General features: G+C 44.4%; 1 protein-coding gene across 1 annotated transcript in view; it reads left to right on the top strand.

Annotated features, from left to right (window-relative positions):
- The window catches only part of GOLM1 (golgi membrane protein 1), a 41309-nt gene that overhangs the window by 10633 nt on the left and 10732 nt on the right, over positions 1 to 19944 (top strand). Inside the window, exons 3-6 of the mRNA XM_033123365.1 lie at positions 280 to 459; positions 14497 to 14551; positions 15221 to 15323; positions 19121 to 19250. Of these exons, the coding sequence (XP_032979256.1) occupies positions 280 to 459; positions 14497 to 14551; positions 15221 to 15323; positions 19121 to 19250 (468 nt within the window). The remainder of the gene's footprint in view (positions 1 to 279; positions 460 to 14496; positions 14552 to 15220; positions 15324 to 19120; positions 19251 to 19944) is intronic.

Here is a 19944-nt window from a genome sequence, read left to right as displayed (position 1 = left end):
AATTAATATAAGACCCAGTATTATATTATATTACATTACGTTACATTGTATAAGACCCGGTCTTATTTTACTGTGATACCGGGTCTTATTAATTTTTGCTCCAGAAGGCGCATTAGAGCTGATGGTCTGCTAGGTCTCATTTTCGGGGAGACACGGTACACTATGTGTAAGGCTTGCTGCTGACTTTGGGCTCCAGTGTTGTCTTTTTTGAGAGAGCTCAGGTGGTCTGGTCTTTACGGGTGGATTGACCTTTGCCCTTGCACTGTGGTGTCCTTGTAGACTCGAATCATGGAGCTGGAAGGCAGGGTCCGCAGGGCGGCCGCCGAGAGAGGTGCCGTGGAGCTGAAAAAGAATGAGTTTCAGGGAGAGCTGGAGAAGCAACGGGAACAGCTCGACAAAATCCAGTCCAGCCACAACTTTCAGATGGAGAGTGTCAACAAGCTACACCAGGATGAAAAGGCAAGACTTGTTTTGTTTTCCTTTCAATCTGTTCTAAATACCAGTTTATGTGCTGTCAGGTTCTTCTTGATGGGAGGATAAACGGCTGTGTCTATATTTATGTAATTATATGGAATTGGCCTCTTGGTCAAGCTTTGGGTATCTCCCCTGCATCTGCCCATTAGTCCGTGGGTGGGCTCGTTGTAAAACTTTTTGCAATGGTGATAAATGGGAGAAATGCAAAAGAACTTTCTGTAAACACGTATTAAGTCCCTACTGTGTGCCAGGCCTATGCTGGATGCTTGTGTCTCAAAGAGGAATAACATTTGTGCTCATGGATTGGAAGAGTTGCAGACCTCGAAATAAGTACTAACAATGAAAGTAGACTCAAGAGTCCTGGATTTTACGTTAAAAAAATACAATCAGATCAACACAGATTAAAAAGGGGCTTCCTGTTAACGTATCTAAGCTTTATATGGCTTTCGTTTTCTGTTTTCCTTAGGAATGGATGACTGTACTTTCTTATTTATTAAATTGTGTAAAGGTGTGAGGTACGAATATCTTCTTTTCTGAAGTGCGTCAGACTCGTGACCATTTATTACCTAGACGGGTTTGGCTTTTCCATGTACTTTTCTCTCCGAAATACTTGATTTATTGGGAGGAGGTCGTATTCTGAGATCCATTATCTTGAAGATAGACTTGGCTTCAGTATGAACTAGTGGCAAGCACTTCACCAGAAAAGGAACCATTTCTAGGTAGGGCCTCAGACTTTTCTTACGTACCTTGTTTAAAATGTGAGAAATACATTTTTTTTCATTTGCAGAGTACTTTCCCATATTCACAAACGTATATTTCATCCCTGGGAATTATTCCAATTTTAATGCTGTTACAGTAAAATGCTTCCTACTTGCTGTATACTTTTCTCACATGTGGGTGGCTCTATTTGTGCCCCTGAAATCTGCTTTAACTGAATAGAATAAGAACTAGACATTTCTCAGAGAGCATACACAGACTGAACCCCTAAAAGCATATTTTTGGGAGGAAATTTATTCTCAAGCAATAGAGTTTGCAGAGATTCCACCCAGGATTTGCAGGATGTGCAGGAGATGCTTCTGGAACCCTGGCCTCTGCCTGGTTAGGAAGGAGGAGTCTGATGAGACTCATTAGTGAGCTGTGAATTTATTGGGCTATGACCCACATTAAAACTATTGTGCATGTTATTGTCCATGTTTAGTATTGTTGTGTGAAACCATTATGTCAGCTTCTATTAAAAATATGTATGTGTGAATGTCTGTATGTACTGAATTATAAGAGAAAATTTGTCACTTTGTGTCATGGTTAAAAGTTTGGAAGACATAGGGATAAATAGAAATGCTGAATTGCTGAATCATAAGTTATACATGTTTTTTAAAAATTGAAATATGATTGACATATTAGTTTCAAGTATGCAACGTAATGATTCAATATTTGTGTATTTTGCAAAATGATCACCACAGTAAATCTAGTTAATATCCATCACCACACATAGGTTCAGAATTTTCTTATGATGAGAAATTTTAAGATCTGCTCTCTTAGCAACTTTCAAATATGTGATACAATATTATTAACTATAGGCATTATGTTGTACATTAAATTCGGCAGAACTTATTTACTTTATAACTGGAAGTTTGTACCTTTTGTTCCCCTTCACCCATTTCGCCTACCATCCCCCCACTCCCTGCCTCTGACAAACACCTGTGTGTTCTTTGTGTCTTTGAGCTTGGTTTTGTTTTGTTTTTTTAAGTTTCCACATATAAGTGATATCATAGGGTGTTTTTCTTTCTTTGTCTAAATTGCCTCACTTACATAATACCCTCTAGGTCCATCTGTGCTGTCGCAAATGGCTAGATTGCCTTTTTTATGGCAGAATAATATTTCATTTTGTCTGTGTGGGGGTGTGTATGTATACGCACACACACATACACCACATTTTCTTTATTCATCTGTCAGTGGACACTTAGGTTGTTTTCATGTCTTGGTTATTGTAAATAATGCGGCAATGAACGTGAGGCATATTTTCATTTTTAGTACCGGGTTTCCCAGAAAAATAAGACCTAGCCAGACCATCAGCTCTAATGCATCTTTTGGAGCAAAAATTAATATAAGACCTGGTCTTATATAATATTATATAAGACTTAGTATTATATTATGTTATATTATACCCAGTCTTATAGTAAAATAAGACCAGGTTTTATATTAATTTTTGCTCCAAAAGACGCATTAGAGCTGATGGTCCGGCTAGGTCTTATTTTCGGGAAAACACGGTAGTATGAGTTTCCCAGGACTGCCATAACAAATGACCATAAACTGGGTGGCTTAAAGCAACAAAAAGCGATTCCTGCATAGTCTGGAGGCTTGGAAGTGCAAAGTCGGCGTCAGCAGGACCTCAAAGAGGACTCTTCCCTGCCTCTTGTCGCTTCTACTGTTTGCTGGCAGTCTTTGACATGCCTTGACCAGCTGATGTATCACTCCAGTTCTGCCCCCGTCCTCACAGGGCCGTCGTCCCTCTGCGTCTCTGCACTTTGGCCGCTTCACGTTAGTCATGTTGTTTTAGCACCTGCCCTTGTGACTTCACTTTAACTGAATTATGTCTGCATAGACCCTGTTTCTAAATAGGTTTTGCATAGGTTCACTTACAGGTTCCGGGTGGACATGAATTTTAGGGTACCACCCATGACACCTTTTATTGTAGTCAGGGTCACTTCCTCTGCAGTAGTTAGAAGGGAGTCCAGCCCCAATTGCAGGCGAGGGAATTAACACTCCATCTTTGGGAACAGAGTCAAAGAACTGGAGGTCGCATTTTGAAACCACATTTGTGTGAGTATAAATAAGCTTCAGACAACCACCAGTGAAATACTGTTTTCTTTTTAGGTATATATGTTTGTATATATAAAACAGGGTTTTAAGGCACCTAAGTAGAAAGAGACCCTCAGGTTTTAGTTAGTTTTTGGCAATAGCTAATAGAGGTTCACTTGGAAAGGTGTGCGTTATCTCCTAAGGATGGCACAGAGTGGTTTAATTCATTGTTTTATTTTGTTGTCAGAAGGCTGATCCGTATTTTTGGGTCTGAAGACTTACCAAGTTCTTGGGGACTCTCCTGGGTGGTGGCTGCTCCATAGCCACACATGAGAGGGACAGATTACCTGACATGTGAAATGCTCAGGGGAAGAATCAAGACCCTGACTTACTTAGTAGCACTTCGTCCAGGGAATGTCAAACTTTCTGCCATGTGTTCATTTTTGCTTGCCACAACACAACTTAGAGTCAGACATAGCTTCATTTACCATGTTTGTGTTAGTGACTTTCTCGCTAGGCTGGTTTCTTGCATTTATCTGATGTTGACATTTAGACTTTTCATTTGTTGTTAAATGGGTAAATTAATAATGCAGTAAAGAAAATTGTTTAACAATTCATTTGTAATGGAAATACAGTTCCTGTATCATTCCTGAAGGGAAGCACCTGACCTAAAAAAGAAAAATTGCCGACTGGAACAATGGAAGAGGGGATGTTGGTGACTTGTCAACTGTTTTGTTTCCAGAAAGAGAAAAGCTTATAGGTAGAGGCAGCTGGAAAGGTGGGGGAGGACAGGCCACCCGTTCACCTTGCCTCTGCTCACCTTTGTCACTCACCTGTGGAACCTGCGCCCACATTGGGTGGCTTCTCTCTGGGCCAGCTGTTTCTGTGCATCTGAGAACATGATTTTTTTCTGGAGGGGAGGTTTTCTTGGCCAGAGTGGACTTGTGAAGATAACTGTATCTTTGATTTTTATCACCTTTTATTCTTGTGATTGGTTGAAGAATCAAGGGTTCTAGAATAGCTTTTCTGTTTTTAATTCTCATTAATTTTCCGTGTTCAGTTCTGTCCATCTGTTTAGTATGCACAGGTGCTGGGCTTGTGCCCAGTTGTGGACTAGGCTGTGCCTGCTGTCCGTGGATTTCCCGTGGAGTGCTGGAAACCACGAGTAAATGGGTCTGTCGGGGTCAGCCATGGAGAACTCACTCTAGCTGTTTTAAGCAGAAAAGGTTTGCATGGGGCAGTAGGTGCTGACAGAATGGTGGGAGGGTCTGGGGGCAGTCACGCAGGGGTGGCTCGTCATGTCAGGGCTGGCCCCAGAGGCGGGACGGAGGCTGCCTCTGCAGCCTTAGAGCAGAGCCGGGCACTCCTTGCTCCATTCTGTTCCTCCAGCCCTAACCCCGCTCAGCACGCCAGTCCCAAGTGAATGCATCTGATTGGATCTAAGTCCCACTGGGAACACGTCTGGAAATTGTCCTTCCGCATTTATACCTTTTCAAGAAGGCGCAGTAACAGTTGTGTGCCAGAGACATGGAGGAGCCGATCTGCGTCCCCAATCCGGCCTGTAGGGAGGGGGTGTCCAGGTGCAGCATGAGGCACAGGAGAGGGGTCCGCAGGTGTCTCACCTGGAAGTGCCAGGAGAATGTGTCTCTCCAAGGGTGTCGGGAGGTGGTAACAGCATCTGGTGGCTGGTGTGAGCGTGGAGTTGGGCATCCAAGTACAGAGGAATGCAGGGACCCTTTGGCATTGAGCCTTTTAAGCCACTTAAGGAGTTTGGACTTGAGTTGGAAGATAGGGGAACCATCACAGGGTTCAAGGTCATCAGATCTGGGGGTTTAAAAGGCAGACCCTGGTCCCTGGGGAGCAGGCAGAGAGGAAGCAGACCACTTAGGCAGCTCTTTAAATATTTGAAGCAAAACATGAATGAATTCTGCAAAGTGAGCAGGTTCAAGAAACAGCCAGCAGGAGGAATCAACAGGCCTGAGTAACAGGCCGGTGGTGGAGAAGTGAGGGATTGTACCTTCTCTAGTTTACCGATTGGATGTAGCCTTCAAAGAGCTTTGTAATGAAACTCGAGTAATTTACCTCCCACATTTGAAAAAAAAAAGTGTTAGGAGCAATGGCAAGACAGGGGCTGTTCATGCAGATGCCCTTTCTGCGCTCTCCCCACCGCGTTCTCCATCCCCGCCCTGTGCATCCCCCACTCCCCCCCTCAGGGGAAGGGACCTGGGGTCTGTTGGGGGCTGCGCTGGACCTCAGAAGGAAACTTGGGGAGAGCTTACTTGATTCAAGACAATTTGATTGTATGATGTACCTTGTATTGATTCTAAGGTGGAGGGTATTACCTTATAGTGAGAATGGCCAGTGATCATGGAGGTTGAGCAGACGTGGCTGTGTGTTCTGTGCATTCTTTCTTGTTCTGCGGGGATGGGAACAAACCCTGCAGAGATACTCACGCACTCGTGGACTCGCTTCTTCCTTACCAGGAAGCCTTTCCATGTGTCGTTGCTCTCGAAGGCGTAAGGGATTCCTAGGCTGTGCTCCTAGGCTTGTTCTCTCCTCACTCAGAATTCCTTGCCCCTCTGTTCCCGTTTCATCCGGCACCGCTGGGCAGGTTTGATGTGAAATACAGAGGGGAAATTTGACCTGACTGTCTTTTATTTTCTCTTTGGCATTGGTAGTGCGTGGGTCTGAGGACTCCTGTTGAAGAACAACGTGTAGGATCTGCTAGGGGCACTGGCTGTGGCCCTGTAACCCACATACTTAGTTCAGTTTTCATTTTCTCTTTAGTCCCCAAGTGTCGTTGTACTCCTCCTTGCAGGAAGTCAAGATTTGACCTTTACACAGGTGAGGGTGGAGATTATTTGGATTTCCATTTGGAAAGGAAAGAACTAAAGCCACTGGAGGTGCTTACCCTGGGCGTCTGTGTCAGTGGGGTGGGATTGATGAGATTTGAATCTGCCACTCTCAGCACCAGCCTTGGACTGTGGATGGTGGCATTTTCTGGCTGGTTAAAGAACAGCTAGGGAATGTTCTGGATCGCCGATGCTGTCTGTGCAGCCATGAGTGTTTTTCTTCCTCTAAAAAACATGAAGATTTTCAAGTGCCCAACCCCCAGTCAAGCCCCTGTATGCTGTGCTTTTCTGGCTTGGCAGTGTTTCCAGTTACAGTCTTTCTGGGGAAGTGTCAGGAATGGAACCAGGAAGAGCTGAGGGATAGGGGTGACACTGAGGAGGGGACTGCCCCAGGGGGAGGGGACCCGAGTTCCCTGGCAGCAGGCAGCTGATGATAAAAAGATCCAGGGTCTGTGGACTGAGAAGGGGGGGCCCTCTTTCTGCCTTAGAGCCAGGTGCTGGAGAAGCAACAAAGAACCTTCTGGGGGTCCCATTGCCTGTTCTATTGGTGTCCTCCTGGGAGTTCTCTTGACCCAGGTCCTTGTGGGTTAAAGGCACGTGGGTAGATGCCACCTGGGAGGCAGTTGTGGTGGGTTCTCAAAATCAAGAGCAGTCTCCTCAGTTTGTTTCCACACCTCCTTCCTCCCACGGTCCTCTCCTCTTGCCCTCTCCCTCCATTCTTCCTTCCTCTCCCCACTCCCCCGTCTTACCCCCCCACACCATTCTCCCTCTCGTGAGCATTGTGGCCCTTCCTGGGGACACTGGGGATGGCTGTGCAACAGTCTTGGTCCAAGGCTTCCTCCCCATGGGCCGGGTGGTGTCCCCTTGATGGAAACCTTATTCTGCAGAGCGGTGGGGCCCCAGTGCCCCGCCCGGTATTACCAGGGTCAGTCCTGGCCCTCCCCGTGAGTTGCAGGTAGTGCTTTCCCAGCCGCTGCTGTGGGAAGATGTGTTCCATTCTGCGTGACAACACAGGGACCTTCTGGCCGGAGGGATTTGAGATGCGGAGAGCAACCGTGCCTGTGTGTTTTCCTGGCTAGGTGGTGGTGCTTTCTTTCCTGAGCTCCGTGTAGTTATGCTTCATCTCCGCCTCGACCTTCCACTGAAACTCCATGGCTTGAGCCCGGTCTCCTGCAGCCATAGCCCAGACCCACCTTCCTGCCCATCCTATGGCACCAGCCCGTTAGGCACCGTGGACCCTCTGACCAGGACCCTACTGCTCACTCTGTCTCCTGAGCACTCGCTCACACACACTCATCTCCTGTTCATATTGTCACACATGTGCTCACACCACGTCACACTCACTCCCACTCACACATATACACATGTGCCCTCACACATTAATTCACTAACTCACCCACCCACACATTCTTTGTGGGATTTTTTGGGTATTTTTTAATTGTGGGGAAAACATAATTATGATCATTTTAACTATTTTTACATGTACAGTTTGGTGGCATTGAGTACTTTCACGTTGTCCAACCGTCAGTCACCACCATCCACCTCTAGAGCTTTTCATCTTCCTCATCTGAAATTCTGTCCCCATTGAGCAATAACTCCCCGTTCCTCCCTCCTCCAGGTCCTGGCAACCCGTTCTACTTTCTGTGTCTCTGAATTTGACCATTTTAAGTACCTCATATGAGTGAAATTGTACAATATTTGTCCTTTGGTATCCGGCTTATTTCACTTAGCATAATGTCTTTAATACACCTTCTTACGTTAATTCATACTCTCTCTCTACACATACACACACACACACACGCACACACACACGCACACACACTCACACACCCATTCTATTCTGCCCCTACCATTTACTGGACCTGGAATGATGCAAATTGCAAGTTCTTAGTCTTACTAGTGTCCTGGATTTCTTTTTTTTTGTGTCCTGGATTTCTTTAACCCCCAGAGTAGGTCTTGATTTTAGCCCTTAGGCCTTGTCTTTCTCTCTCTTAGCACCTCCTCTGTGGTTGGGACTCAGCCTCTTTCTGCTGCCACCAGAGCTGTGAGATTCTAGGTGTCACCTGCACCGTGCACACCTCTCCCTTGCCCCTGTCGCCTTTTATCGAGGGCCCTGTCTGGCCACCTCCCTACCAACCAGTGAGCCAGAGGGCAGTGGTGTCGACTGTTCACTTGGCACCTTCTGGCCTTGGCTCTCGCTGGACACATGCACATGCTGTGCAGGCTGGCTCAGGTCTGGAATTCTTCACGTGGCTCCTTGGACAGCGGTGCAGTTCAGTGGCCCTGCCTCCCTGGTCCACTCGTGTGAGCTGTGGTTGAATGTGTGTCTCCCTGTGTCACAAGGTTCTCCCAGCCCTGCTCACAGGGAACTGGCTTCCTCTTGCTGTGCTTGCTTCCTGGGGGCTCAGGATCTCAGGCATTTGGGGGATTGAAGAGATGCGTGTGGTCGTCAAGATCAGTGGTTTTCAATCCAACGAGCACATGGTGGAGAGGCTGGGGGCCAGGCGGGCGGAGTCAGAGCCTGGACCTCCCCCTGGCTCTGCTGTCATGTCTTTTATGTAGACAGCGATTGCCTAACTAAACCTCCAGCCTCCACACGGGGGCCATTTGGAAATGTAGGAGTGGGGCTTTTTTTTTATCTTGATGATACACATTTCATGGACGAGGGTGCTACGGACATTTAGAGGGAATGAAGGAAGCAGGGTTGTAAATATGCTGCCATGTGGGGAACCATATGGTAAGTGAAGAATTGTCCCACCTGAAATGCCCATAGTGTGTCCCTATTAAAACACTGCAGGCCAACCATTGTGGTTCCAGTTGGAGAAACTGAGGCCAGGAGAAGTTAAGTGATGTGGCCAAAGTACAGACCCCAAACCAGAACCCACAGTCTCTGCCTCTCCTCCCTCCTCCCTTTCAAGTCTTCTCATTTTCTTCAAGAAAATCCACTCCCAGCCTTCTCTCTCCCTCCCTCCCTCCCTTTCTCTCCCTCTCCCTCTCCCTCTCCCTCTCCCTCTCCCTCTCCCTCTCCCTCTCCCTCTCCCTCTCCCTCTCCCTCTTCTCTCTCTTTCTCTCCCTGCTCATTTCTCTTTTCCTTGCTCCTCCATTTTAGCATTAATGAGCCTCAAAAGCCCTTTATTATAGTTGACACATTGTTGATGAGCTGTATATACTGTGATAACAAAACTGCTTAATTTTAGGAGTGAAATTACAAGTAGGGATAAAACACTGGAGAGATCTGTACCTCTAAAAGGTCTTGAACATGACCAAAATTTCTTTCAGAAAACAGAAGTTTATCTCAGTATCTTTTAACCGACCTTTTCCCCCTCTAAAACCAGCCTTGAAGTTAAGATTAAAAAGGAAATTCATTCTTAGCTTTGCTTTTCAGTTTTAATTATTAGCAGCATGACAAGATTATGTGTGTATGCCTGTGTATGAAGACTAGTTGTGGAAATTTTTAAACATTAAAACGTAGACAGAATGATCTAATGGACCCTTATGTATCCAATGTCAGGCTTCTGTGATTATAACGCGTACTTTTTCCATCATAAATATTTCAGTATATAGCTCTAAGAGGTGGGATCTTCTTTTCTTAACTGCGGTACCATTATCAAATACCCCAAACTCCAGTAAACCCTTAATATCAAATAATCAGTCAGTGTTCACATTTCTGGGTCTGTGTATTTTAAATCACAAAGTGACTTATGTCCGCTGGAGGGTTTTGTGGACTGCAGTAGTTGCCCCACCGCTTTGTGCGGTGGTTTCTCTGAGAACATGTGTTCGGTGAGCCAGGATGTGGCCCCTGGGGGTCGTGGACATGAAGTGTTTGGGTGGCAGTACCTGCTTTGTTGTTGGTATGAATGGATGCCAGTGTATGTGTAATCTTAGTGGGATGCCATAAATAACTGACTCTCCGGCATTTCTCTGCAACTGGGATCTGTGTGCCCTCTTTTCTGTCCCTGCTGGCAAGTGGCAGTGGAGCACTGAAAATGTCCCAACTGACATGTGCTGCTCCTGTGAAATACGCTAGATTTCCAAGGCTTAGTATGAATAAAAAAGTAAAATAGCTCATTAATTCTGTTTTATGTTGATTGCATCTTGACATGATGTTTTGGATATATTCGATTAGATAAAATCTTAGGATTTGATTTCACTTGTTTCTATTTTCACATAACTTAAAGCTCACCATTTTAACCATTTTAAAGTGTATCATTCAGTGGTGTTTGGTATATTCATGATGTTGTGCAACCATCACCACTAATTTCAGAACATTTTCATCACCCCAAAAAGAAATCTGACAGTCCCCATCTGACAGTCTCTCCTTCCAGCCCCTGGCAACTACTAATTTACTTTGTATCAATTTGCCTGTTCTGGGCGTATCATATCAACATAATCACACATTTTATAACTTTTTGTGACTTGCTTCATTCACTTAGCATAGTGCTTTCAGGGTTCATCCATGCTATACCGTTTGTCAGTGCTTCCTTCCTGTTAATGGCTGGATAATATTGCACTGTATGTATGGTACACCCCTTTTTGTTTATCCATTCATCACTTGATGGACATTTGAGTTGTTTCTACTTTTTGGCTATTGTGAATAGTTCTTCTATGTACCTTTGCGGACAAGCTTTTGTGTGGATGTGTGTTTTGGGTATATACCTAGGAGTGGAATTATTGGGTCATATGATCACTTTGTTTAACTTTTTAAGGAACCACCAAACTTTTTCACAGCAGCTGCACCGTTTTGTGTTGTCATTAGCTGTGTGTAAGGGGTCCAGTTGCCCCGCGTCCTTGTCAATCCTTAGTCCCCGTCCCACCCCCTTTTTTTTCCACTTGTAGCCGTCCTGGAGTGTGTGAAGTGGCATCTTCTCATTTTGTTTTGAGTTCTCTAATGACTAAATTGTTGAGCATCTTTCATTTACTTGGGGGCCATTCGAATGTCTTCTTTGGAGAACTGTCTATTCAAATCCTTTGCCCAACAGGTTTCTTTCTACTTAATGTCACTGCTATAGAATTTAAAATTCCCATATGTGACTAACGTATTTCTGTCAGATGGCACTGCTCTGGGAGAGTTGTAAATTGGTGAGGGGAAAAAAGAAGACACTAATGAATACTCCATATTCTTCCCTTCATTCCGAATATCATGCCCAGGTCACTAAGGTTAAGTTTTTCATTTTAGGTTCCTCTACTTGAGGTACTAACAGGAATATCATTACAAAGACGTTATCCAGACACCTAAGTGCTGGTGGGTGACTCAGGGTAGATGGTGACAGGGTCCTCTTCAGTGAGGCTGAAGGCGGGCCCTCACCGTCAAAGCAGGTTGATTTTTTTAAAGAGCCAGACAAATAGAGCAGTAAAAGTCACCTTCTCTTTTTAATAATGTGATCAGCATCACACTATTAAAATACCAGTGACCTTTTCAAAAGACAACATTTTAAACATGTGGTCATTTATCTTATTGCGCTTTCAGAACACGATATTTTATTGTAGGTTTACTGCTTTGGAAATTTACTGTGAAATACTGAGCTTATTGTTCTAGGAATCTAATGCGGAAATAGTTTGATCAAATATACTTGTTTCCCAGAATGGAATGGTTATGAGTTTGTACGTGGGTGAGTCATCCTGAGGTCTTCCGAGTTTAGTTTCCAGTGACATTCCGGTGGCACTTACTGTGCCTCCCTGTCTTTGCTAAGCCTTCCCAGGGGACAGTGCGCAGTCACTAGTAAGTGCGGGTCCCCCAGTGTCATTCTGCACCAACATGGGAAAGCATCTGTGCTGTTTAGAGTACAATATATAATTCATTTAAACATAATTTTGTTTAATGCAGGTATTTTGTTTTTTTCTTGAACCCCTAAAGTAGCTAGAAACATTTTCATAGTTTTTCTGAAAATGATTCAACAAGATTTGCAATAAATATAAAACTGCATATAAAAGCTTGATGGTATTTTATGATCCTTTTCTCATTGACTTAAGTGGAGACTGTATTTTTCCATGCATAAGTAAGTAGGTGGAAGAAGATAACTAAAATATATTGTCTTTGGAAGAATAAAGTCACATGGGAGACAGAAATATCTTCAGATTTCATATTGCACTAATTTCTAAACCTTCCTAACCGCCCCGATAATCTCAGACTCCAATATGGATTTTTTAGAGTGGGGCTAAGGGGGAATGAGTAGAAAAGGAACGAGTTAAATTGCCCATAATTTTTATATTGCCATAGTTTAGAAATGATTTACCCAGGAGAGAACAGCTTTCGAGATGAAATCAGTGTATAATCATTTAAGTGTTCTTTTTCTTTTTCCGTTTTGTTTCAGCTCTGATATTCAGAGGGAAGGAGGTTTTGACACATAGGTGAGGTGGAAGTTTAAGTGTACGTACAGTTTGGTAGTGTTGAATATATTCATGTTGTTGTGCAACAGATCTCGAGAACTTTTTCATCTTGCGACACTAAGACTCTGTGCTCTTTCAAACCTAATTCCCATCCCTCTCCCCCAGCCTTTGGTAAACACCTTTCTCCTTTCTTTTTCTATGATTTTGACTGTTTTAGGTACTTCATATGTATGGAATCATGCAGTATTTGTCCTTTTGTGACTGCTTTGTTTTGTTTACCATTATGTCCTCAAGATTCCTTCATGCATATGACACTCTTTTTTAAAGGCTGCATAATATTCCACTGTGTGTATATTATATACCTCATTTTCCTTATCCATTAAGGGACACAGGCTTGCTTCCAGCTCTTGGCTCTTGTGAATAGTGCTGCTACGAACGTGGGGGTGCAGCTATCTCGTCAAGATCTTATTTTGAGTTCTTTTGGATGTATACCCAGAAGTGGGAATGCCGGATCACATGGTCATCTTTTGTCTTTTTAATTGAACATGTGCAAGCCTTTTCTGAGAGGAGCAGGAGCTGTGAGCTGTGTAAATCTGATTTCCTGCCGTGCGAATGCTTCTGTCACCAGACTCTTCTCTCTGCTGCCATGTAGAGTATCTGTTGAAAATCTGTACCTGAGAGATGCATCATACAGGACATTATCACTGTGACTTTCCTGTCATACCAGGAAATGTTCCTGTGCTCCTATTGCCCCAAATAAGCAGCAAATTTGTGTGGCCAGACTTCATTTCTGGGAGCACAGCTTAGTATTCATAATAACCTTATTCCAGAAAACTCTGTCCAGACCAAAGAAAGAGTGAGAGCTGGACAGAGAGGTCCAGGAGGAAACCAGAGGCACAGAGGGGGAGGGGATGCAGTTGGCATCGTCCCTGTTGACCAGGAATGAGACAGAAACGTGTTACAGGCGGCACGTCCAGGGTGCGGCATTTTACAAACTTTGTTGGTTATGACACAGTAGGAAACTTTCCCATTACGGCCTGGTACCCAGCTCTGTTACTGGGTATGTGTGTACGTGTTCACACAACAACACTTACCTGTGTGATGTGCTGTGGTAGTTAGTATTCTAGTTCCCTCTTTTCAGGTTTTTGTTTGCTTCTGCCTCTGGGCACAGTCCACTGGATTGGCGTCCCACTCGGGCTTTAGATCCAATTTGGCAAATTGTGGTGAAGAGCCCTCTCTCTGGAGCCGGCCTGCTGGGACCCGGGGTTTGGCTTTGTCTGCTGTTGAGAAAGCCACATGCCCTTAAGCATCCTAAGTAATCTGTGCCTCAGTTTCCTGTCCCCTAAGATGGATGATACTCGGCCCACCTCACACAGCCGGTGTGAAGAGGAAACGGTCACTCGGGTGTGGAGCCCAGCAGAGCGCCTGGCGGCAAGTGCTGACTCAGTGTACTGGCTGCGGGTTGCGCTGAGCTCCACACTCACTTTTCTTTTCACCTTTTTTCATTGTTATCCGGAGTCCTGTGTTGCTTCTTCCTTCCCCTGTTGTTGGCATTCCTAATTTGTGTAACTAATTGGGTGTGAGCCCTCCACCCTGCTCGTTTGTAGACTCTGGACTGAAGGAAGAGGCCAGAGGTTAAAATGAATCGGTGTGCTCGTTTACCAGGATCCCTTCTCTTTGCTCCCGTAGCCAGCCTGGAATTCAGTTTGACTTCTGATTGAGGATATGACTATACCCGGCCACCCCCAGAGAAAGGCCAGAGGTGCTGATTCAGCCAGGCATGCTGAGTGGGGCCGTTCACAGAGGGGGAGCGTGTCCTGGAGTTGCAATAGAGCCGGAGGATCTGCTTACCCCTTCCTGGGTTATGGGCTGGTGTTTGGAAAGCAGATCTTTCAACATGCATGTTCCTTTTGAGGCTGTAGACATCTGGTATTCCAGGGCGTGGGCGCGTTCCCTTCCTTTTTTCCCCACATTTGAATCTTAGCAGAGGTCTTCTGAGTTGTTTGGTTGTGGTGGTTTCATTCTGTGTTTATCTTCCTTGCAGGCAGTTTTAGTGAATAATATCACCACAAGCGAAAGGCTCATCAGAACCCTGCAAGGTGAGTTCCACTCCCGTCCTTTATTACCAGTCCAATAATTATTATTATTAATTCATTGGGCCTTTTAGGAAAAAGCCACCTTCCCTCTTGTCTTTCCCTGAGGTCTCTGATTCTAACCTAATGATGAATTATGAGTGATTGACGAATCTTTAATTTATTCCTTTTGCCTAACTATAAATCTTTAAAGACCTTTTTCTTTACAATTGTTACTAAATACTTTACATGCTGCTCTGTGCTGAAGAATCAGACTCTCATTTTTTATGTTAAGATACACGCACACACATACACACATACACACATACAGACAATATATATGTCCCCTATTTTATATTTATTTATTTATTTATTTATTTATTTATTTATTTATTTATATAGAGAGAATGTATATAATCTCTTTTAATTGGTTCACCTGTCACCCTGAATTCAGATATTCTTAAAACCTGTAAAAACTATCCAGCCCAATTTAATTCAATTTCTTTGCTTCGGTGCGTCAGTTTGGCAGTCAGGGTTGTTTTTCCTTTGGGACTTTCTGAAGCAGCAGTGGGGGCAGTAATGGGTGAGCCTCTCTGTGTGGTCTGCTCCCCTTTCCACTGTGACTGAAGGGTTCACCGGGGATCAGTGTGGCCATGCCAGTGACCTGTCTGATTTCCTGTCCTCCTCTTGGCTTAGACCAGTTAAAGGCCCTGCAGAAGAATTATGGCAAGCTGCAGCAGGATGTCCTCCAGTTTCAAAAGAACCAGACCAACCTGGAGAGGAAGTTCTCCTACGACCTGTAAGTGTGTCTGCATCAAGCATGCACTCAGGTGGCTGACCAGTTCTAGGCCGAGGGCAGTTTCTGGGTTCCAGCATAATCTCCACTCGCCCTTCCCATTTGAGAGCCTACGGGGCTCTGTGGGAAAGGTCCAGGCCCTTTTCAGGAGTCAGGGCCTTCAGAAATAGTGCATTTTATTTTTTCAAGTGTCAGCATTGCTTTAGAAAGCCATGGAAAAGTGTTAGCCAGTGGACTCATAAGATAAATAAGAAAGCAGTTCTCCTTAGTAGGAAATGACTTACTTAACGTACTTTAAAACTTAATGTAACTTAAAATTCTGTAAAGCACAGGTGTACTAAGAGTCAGCACGTATTCCCACTTCTTACTCCTACCCCTGTGGCAGACATCACTAAGCGATCACTGTACTTGATCCAAACACAGCCTTGCAGTCTCTCCTCAGATCTCTTCGAGTCGGGGTATGAGATGAGTTGCTGGCCATCTCATCTCCACACCGTGAGGAAGTGGAGCTGGTGAATGCTGCTACTGGAATGTAATCGTAATACTCTGACGTCAGCGACCTGGATGATTGGGTCACCCACCTTGATAGAGTCCCGTACTGAGCACATTCGGTCAGTCTTCTGACCATCAGTTGCACCAGTTAGAATAATCTCTGGTGGCCAAGTCCTACAGGTCTGTACATTTTAGCTCCAGTTAATGCCTGAGCATTTATCATGTAGATGTAAGGAAAAGCCAGCCTGAGGCCTTCAGGAAGTCAAACACTGTCACAATCTGTATGACCTGTGTCTTGGAATTTGAGCTGCGTCTGAGGTTGTTCCCCTTATTGCTGTCAAGCGGGACTGTGGAAAGCTGACCTTAATCTGCAGTGCGGAGAGATAGAGGCTCTTTGACTTGGTTTTGGCAGAGCTGAGAGCAGGTGAAAACACTACTTCTCTTTTTGTAGGTTTAAAGGTGCAGGAAGTGCACCTGCTCCTTTGCTAATTCTGAGCTTCTGTGAGATACATAGCAATGAATTGGTCACGTCTAGGTCTTCCAGTATACAGACGTCTTTCTTTTGGTTTCCTGTGGTTAAGCTACTGGACACTAGTCTGCTACCAGTGGCTTGCATGTTTGTGAGAATTTTATGTAAATGAATTTTTCACCAAGTCTTCTTCCTCTTGATCTGTAGGCTGTGCAAGGTCAAGAACTCTGTCTTTCGTTATTTCTGCAGTACTGATGCCCCTCTGTGTGTGTGGTACGTTGAGACCCAGTAAGCCCTTTGAACTGAAGGGTGTATTACAAGATTAGCGGTTGCGTTCACTTACACTTGGCTCTGAAATGCATGCCACGCCGACAGGCGGCCGTGTGGTAGAGAGAGCACTGCACAGTAGCAGGAAACCTCCAGTCTGGCTTCTGGTTTCAACCTCCTCCGTCACAAGGTGGCCGACATTATCAGCCATCTTGGATCATGAGGTAATCATGAGGATAGAAACCAGTGCCAGGATATTGAAACAGAAAGAGAAGCCTGGATTTTTGATGACTCAGAGCTGCCATACTGGCCCTGAATTGCCTACATCCAGACTTCCTTTAGGTGAGGAAAAAGTAAACTGCTACCTTTTGGCCTTTCTGTTTCACCCCGCCAAACCTAATGGTAACTCATCCAGTTTTCAAAAATACTGTGCCTTTAAATACTGTTTCTTGATGAAACTAGATCATTTTCATGAATGCTCACCCATTACCCACAGGACTCCTTAGGAAAGGCCATTTAGAATTGAGTCCTAAAGAATGGGGAGTAGAGAAGGGAGATTAGGACGTGTTCTAGAAAAGAAAGAGAATCTGGGGACTCAGAGTGATCTGAGCAAGACAGATGGTATCATATAGTCATGGAGGTAAGTGATTAAGAGTAATAGCTTGGGGATGGGCATAAAAATGATTAGTTAGGAAGGTCGTGCTGGGAAATCTCCTTCCCAGATTCTGATGTCATGAATCTTAGGTCTTTAGTTAGAGTCACACAGGTCCCTGAAGCCATGTTCTTTTTATTTTTTTATTCCCTCGGTCTGTTTTTTTCTCTGTTTAGATAGGATAATATCTATTGTTTATCTTCCAGTTCACTGATGCTTTCCTCCACTGGGGTTTTTTTATTTTGGTTATTGCATTTTTCAGTTATAAAATTTTCATTTGGTTTCTCTTATAGCTTCTGTTTCTTGGCTTTATTTTTTCATTGGCTTCAACCAGTTGTAATTCCTCATTGAAGTATTTTTCTGTTGGCTGCTTTAAAATCTTTGTCAGATCATTTTAACTTCTCTCTCATGTCAGTGTTGGTATCTGTTGATTGCCTCTCTTCATTCAATTTGAGATCTTCCTGGGTCTTGGGATGAGTAATTTTTTTTTTAATCTTTTTTTCTTTTTTAATTAGTTTCAGGTGTACAAAACAATGTAATAGACATTTACACCCCTCACAAAGTGATAACCCCCCCTGCCCCATGATGAGTGATTTTTGATTGAAACCTCTGGACAGTGGTGAAAGCCTTGACTCTTCACTGACATCCTCATGGGGGAGGGACGGGACCTCATTACTGTCGGGTGGGAGTGGAAATGCTGGCTTCCCACATCCCCTCCAGTGACACCACTGTGTTCTTCAGGTCCGAGGTCCATAGCTGGTTTGCCATCTTCTCTCCTCCTTCAGAGACTTCTTATGTTGGTTTTAAATATAATGTCCAGAGTTTTTAGTTGTGCTTAGTGGGAGGAATAGGGAAAAATACATCTAGTCCATCTTCCTGGAAGTAGAAATTTAATTCAGTTTTGACTCTGCCCAGATTTAACACACACCCCACAGATTAAGAGGCTCAGTCCCACAAGACTGCCCCCACCTCAGACGCCAGCCACAAGTTCTGGGTGTCTCCAAGGCACATGTACTTTTTTGCCTGGCTAGCTACAAATTCAGGGCTTCCCACAACCCCCTCAGTTTTCTCTAATTCTATAGAATAACTCGCAGAACTTAGGAAAGTTCTATACTTACAATTATAGTTTTATTATAAAAGATACAACTCAGAAACAGCTAAATGGTAGAGCCTCATAAGGCAAGGTCTGGAGTGGGGGTGGGGAGGAAGGCAGGAGCTTATGTTGGAGTTGGGTCACCTTTCTGGTACATAGATTTGTTCACCAACTACAAACTTGGCCAAGCTTCATGGTCCAGGGTTTTTATCTGAGGTTTTATTATGTGGGCATGATGGATGAAGTCATTGGTCACATGATTGAACTCCATCTCCAGTCCCTCCCAGCTCCCTGGAGAGTGGGGGTGCGCTGAAAGTTCCAGCCCTCTAATAAAGTGGTTGGTTCTGGCCACCAGCCCCATCCTAAGGCTGTACAGGCTCCTCCCAGTGACTCAGCGCATTAGCATAAACTCACGTATGGTCCACAGCCCTAATTATGAGTAACAGAAGACACTCCTTTTACTCAGGAAATTCCAAGGATTGTAGGAGTTCTTTGCCAGTAGCCGGGGACAAAAAGCGAATTTTAAAAATTTATGCCAAAGACTATATTTTAAAAAATTGGTTTTTTCTAACCAATAAAATTCATCTGCTTTAGAACGATGTGACATATTTCTAGTAAGCTCAGTCAACTAGTTTCCTTGTCATTTAATAGTTGGAAATATACATGTTGTCTTGCCTCACGTGTCCTCTTCAGATAAAGTGCCTGGTGCAGGAAAAAGATGAGCCGTGTCTCTCTTATTGAAGTGGATTTTGGTCATAGCAGGAACATGCTTGGTATATAGACACATCTGTAGACATTTGTCTTTTCCTTTCCTTCTTTCACCAAAGGAGCCAGTGCATCAATCAGATGAAAGAGGTGAAGGAGCAGTGTGAGGAGCGGATAGAAGAAGTCACCAAAAAGGGAAACGAAGCTGTAGTTTCCAGAGACCTAAGTGAAAAAAGAGACCAAGGCCAGCAGGTAATTCTGGTTTTTCTGCGTAGGGTTCCCGAAGGTATTCCTACCCCTTATGCAGACATTTTGTTCCCTGGCTGCTGTCTGGTTTACTCCCTCTGCTCTCCCTTGTGGGTTTGGTTCCCTGAGACAGCTTGGTCCCCGGATGCTGTGTCTGACGGGGTGTGTTGGCCCCCGGCCCTCGTTCTTGTGCTCAGGGCTTTATTGGGATCACTTCATTTAAAGCACAGGCACCCTGGGAGAGGGTTGCTGTCGTCTTCCTGTTTTGAGAGTGGGGCCCACAAAAATGGTTAAATACTATGGTCAAGGTCGCGGCACCTGGCCTGTGGTGGAGCCGATCAGAGCCCGTACTGTGTAAAGCGCAGCCTGTGAAACTGCTGCTCAAAGCCTTCTGGGAGATCTTCGGTTCTGTTTTTAAATATTGCAGCTTTATCGAGACATAATTTATATACCATATAATTACCCATGTAATATTTACTATTCACTGATTTTTAGTACGTTCACAAGTTGTGCAACTATCATCACAATGAATTTTACAACATTTTCATTACCCCAAAGAAACCCCATACCCTTTAGCTCACTCCCCATTTACTGCCAACCCCCGGAGCTCTAGACAACCACTAACCTATTTTCTATCTCTAGTTATTTGCCTTATCAAACCAGACAATGTGTGGCTTCGTGTTTCTGGCTTCTTTCACTT

Source organism: Rhinolophus ferrumequinum, chromosome 12 (genome assembly GCF_004115265.2).
Source record: "Rhinolophus ferrumequinum isolate MPI-CBG mRhiFer1 chromosome 12, mRhiFer1_v1.p, whole genome shotgun sequence".
Taxonomy (NCBI): domain Eukaryota; kingdom Metazoa; phylum Chordata; class Mammalia; order Chiroptera; family Rhinolophidae; genus Rhinolophus; species Rhinolophus ferrumequinum.
Note: the sequence above shows the minus strand (reverse complement) of the source record. Positions and strands in the feature narration are given on the sequence as shown.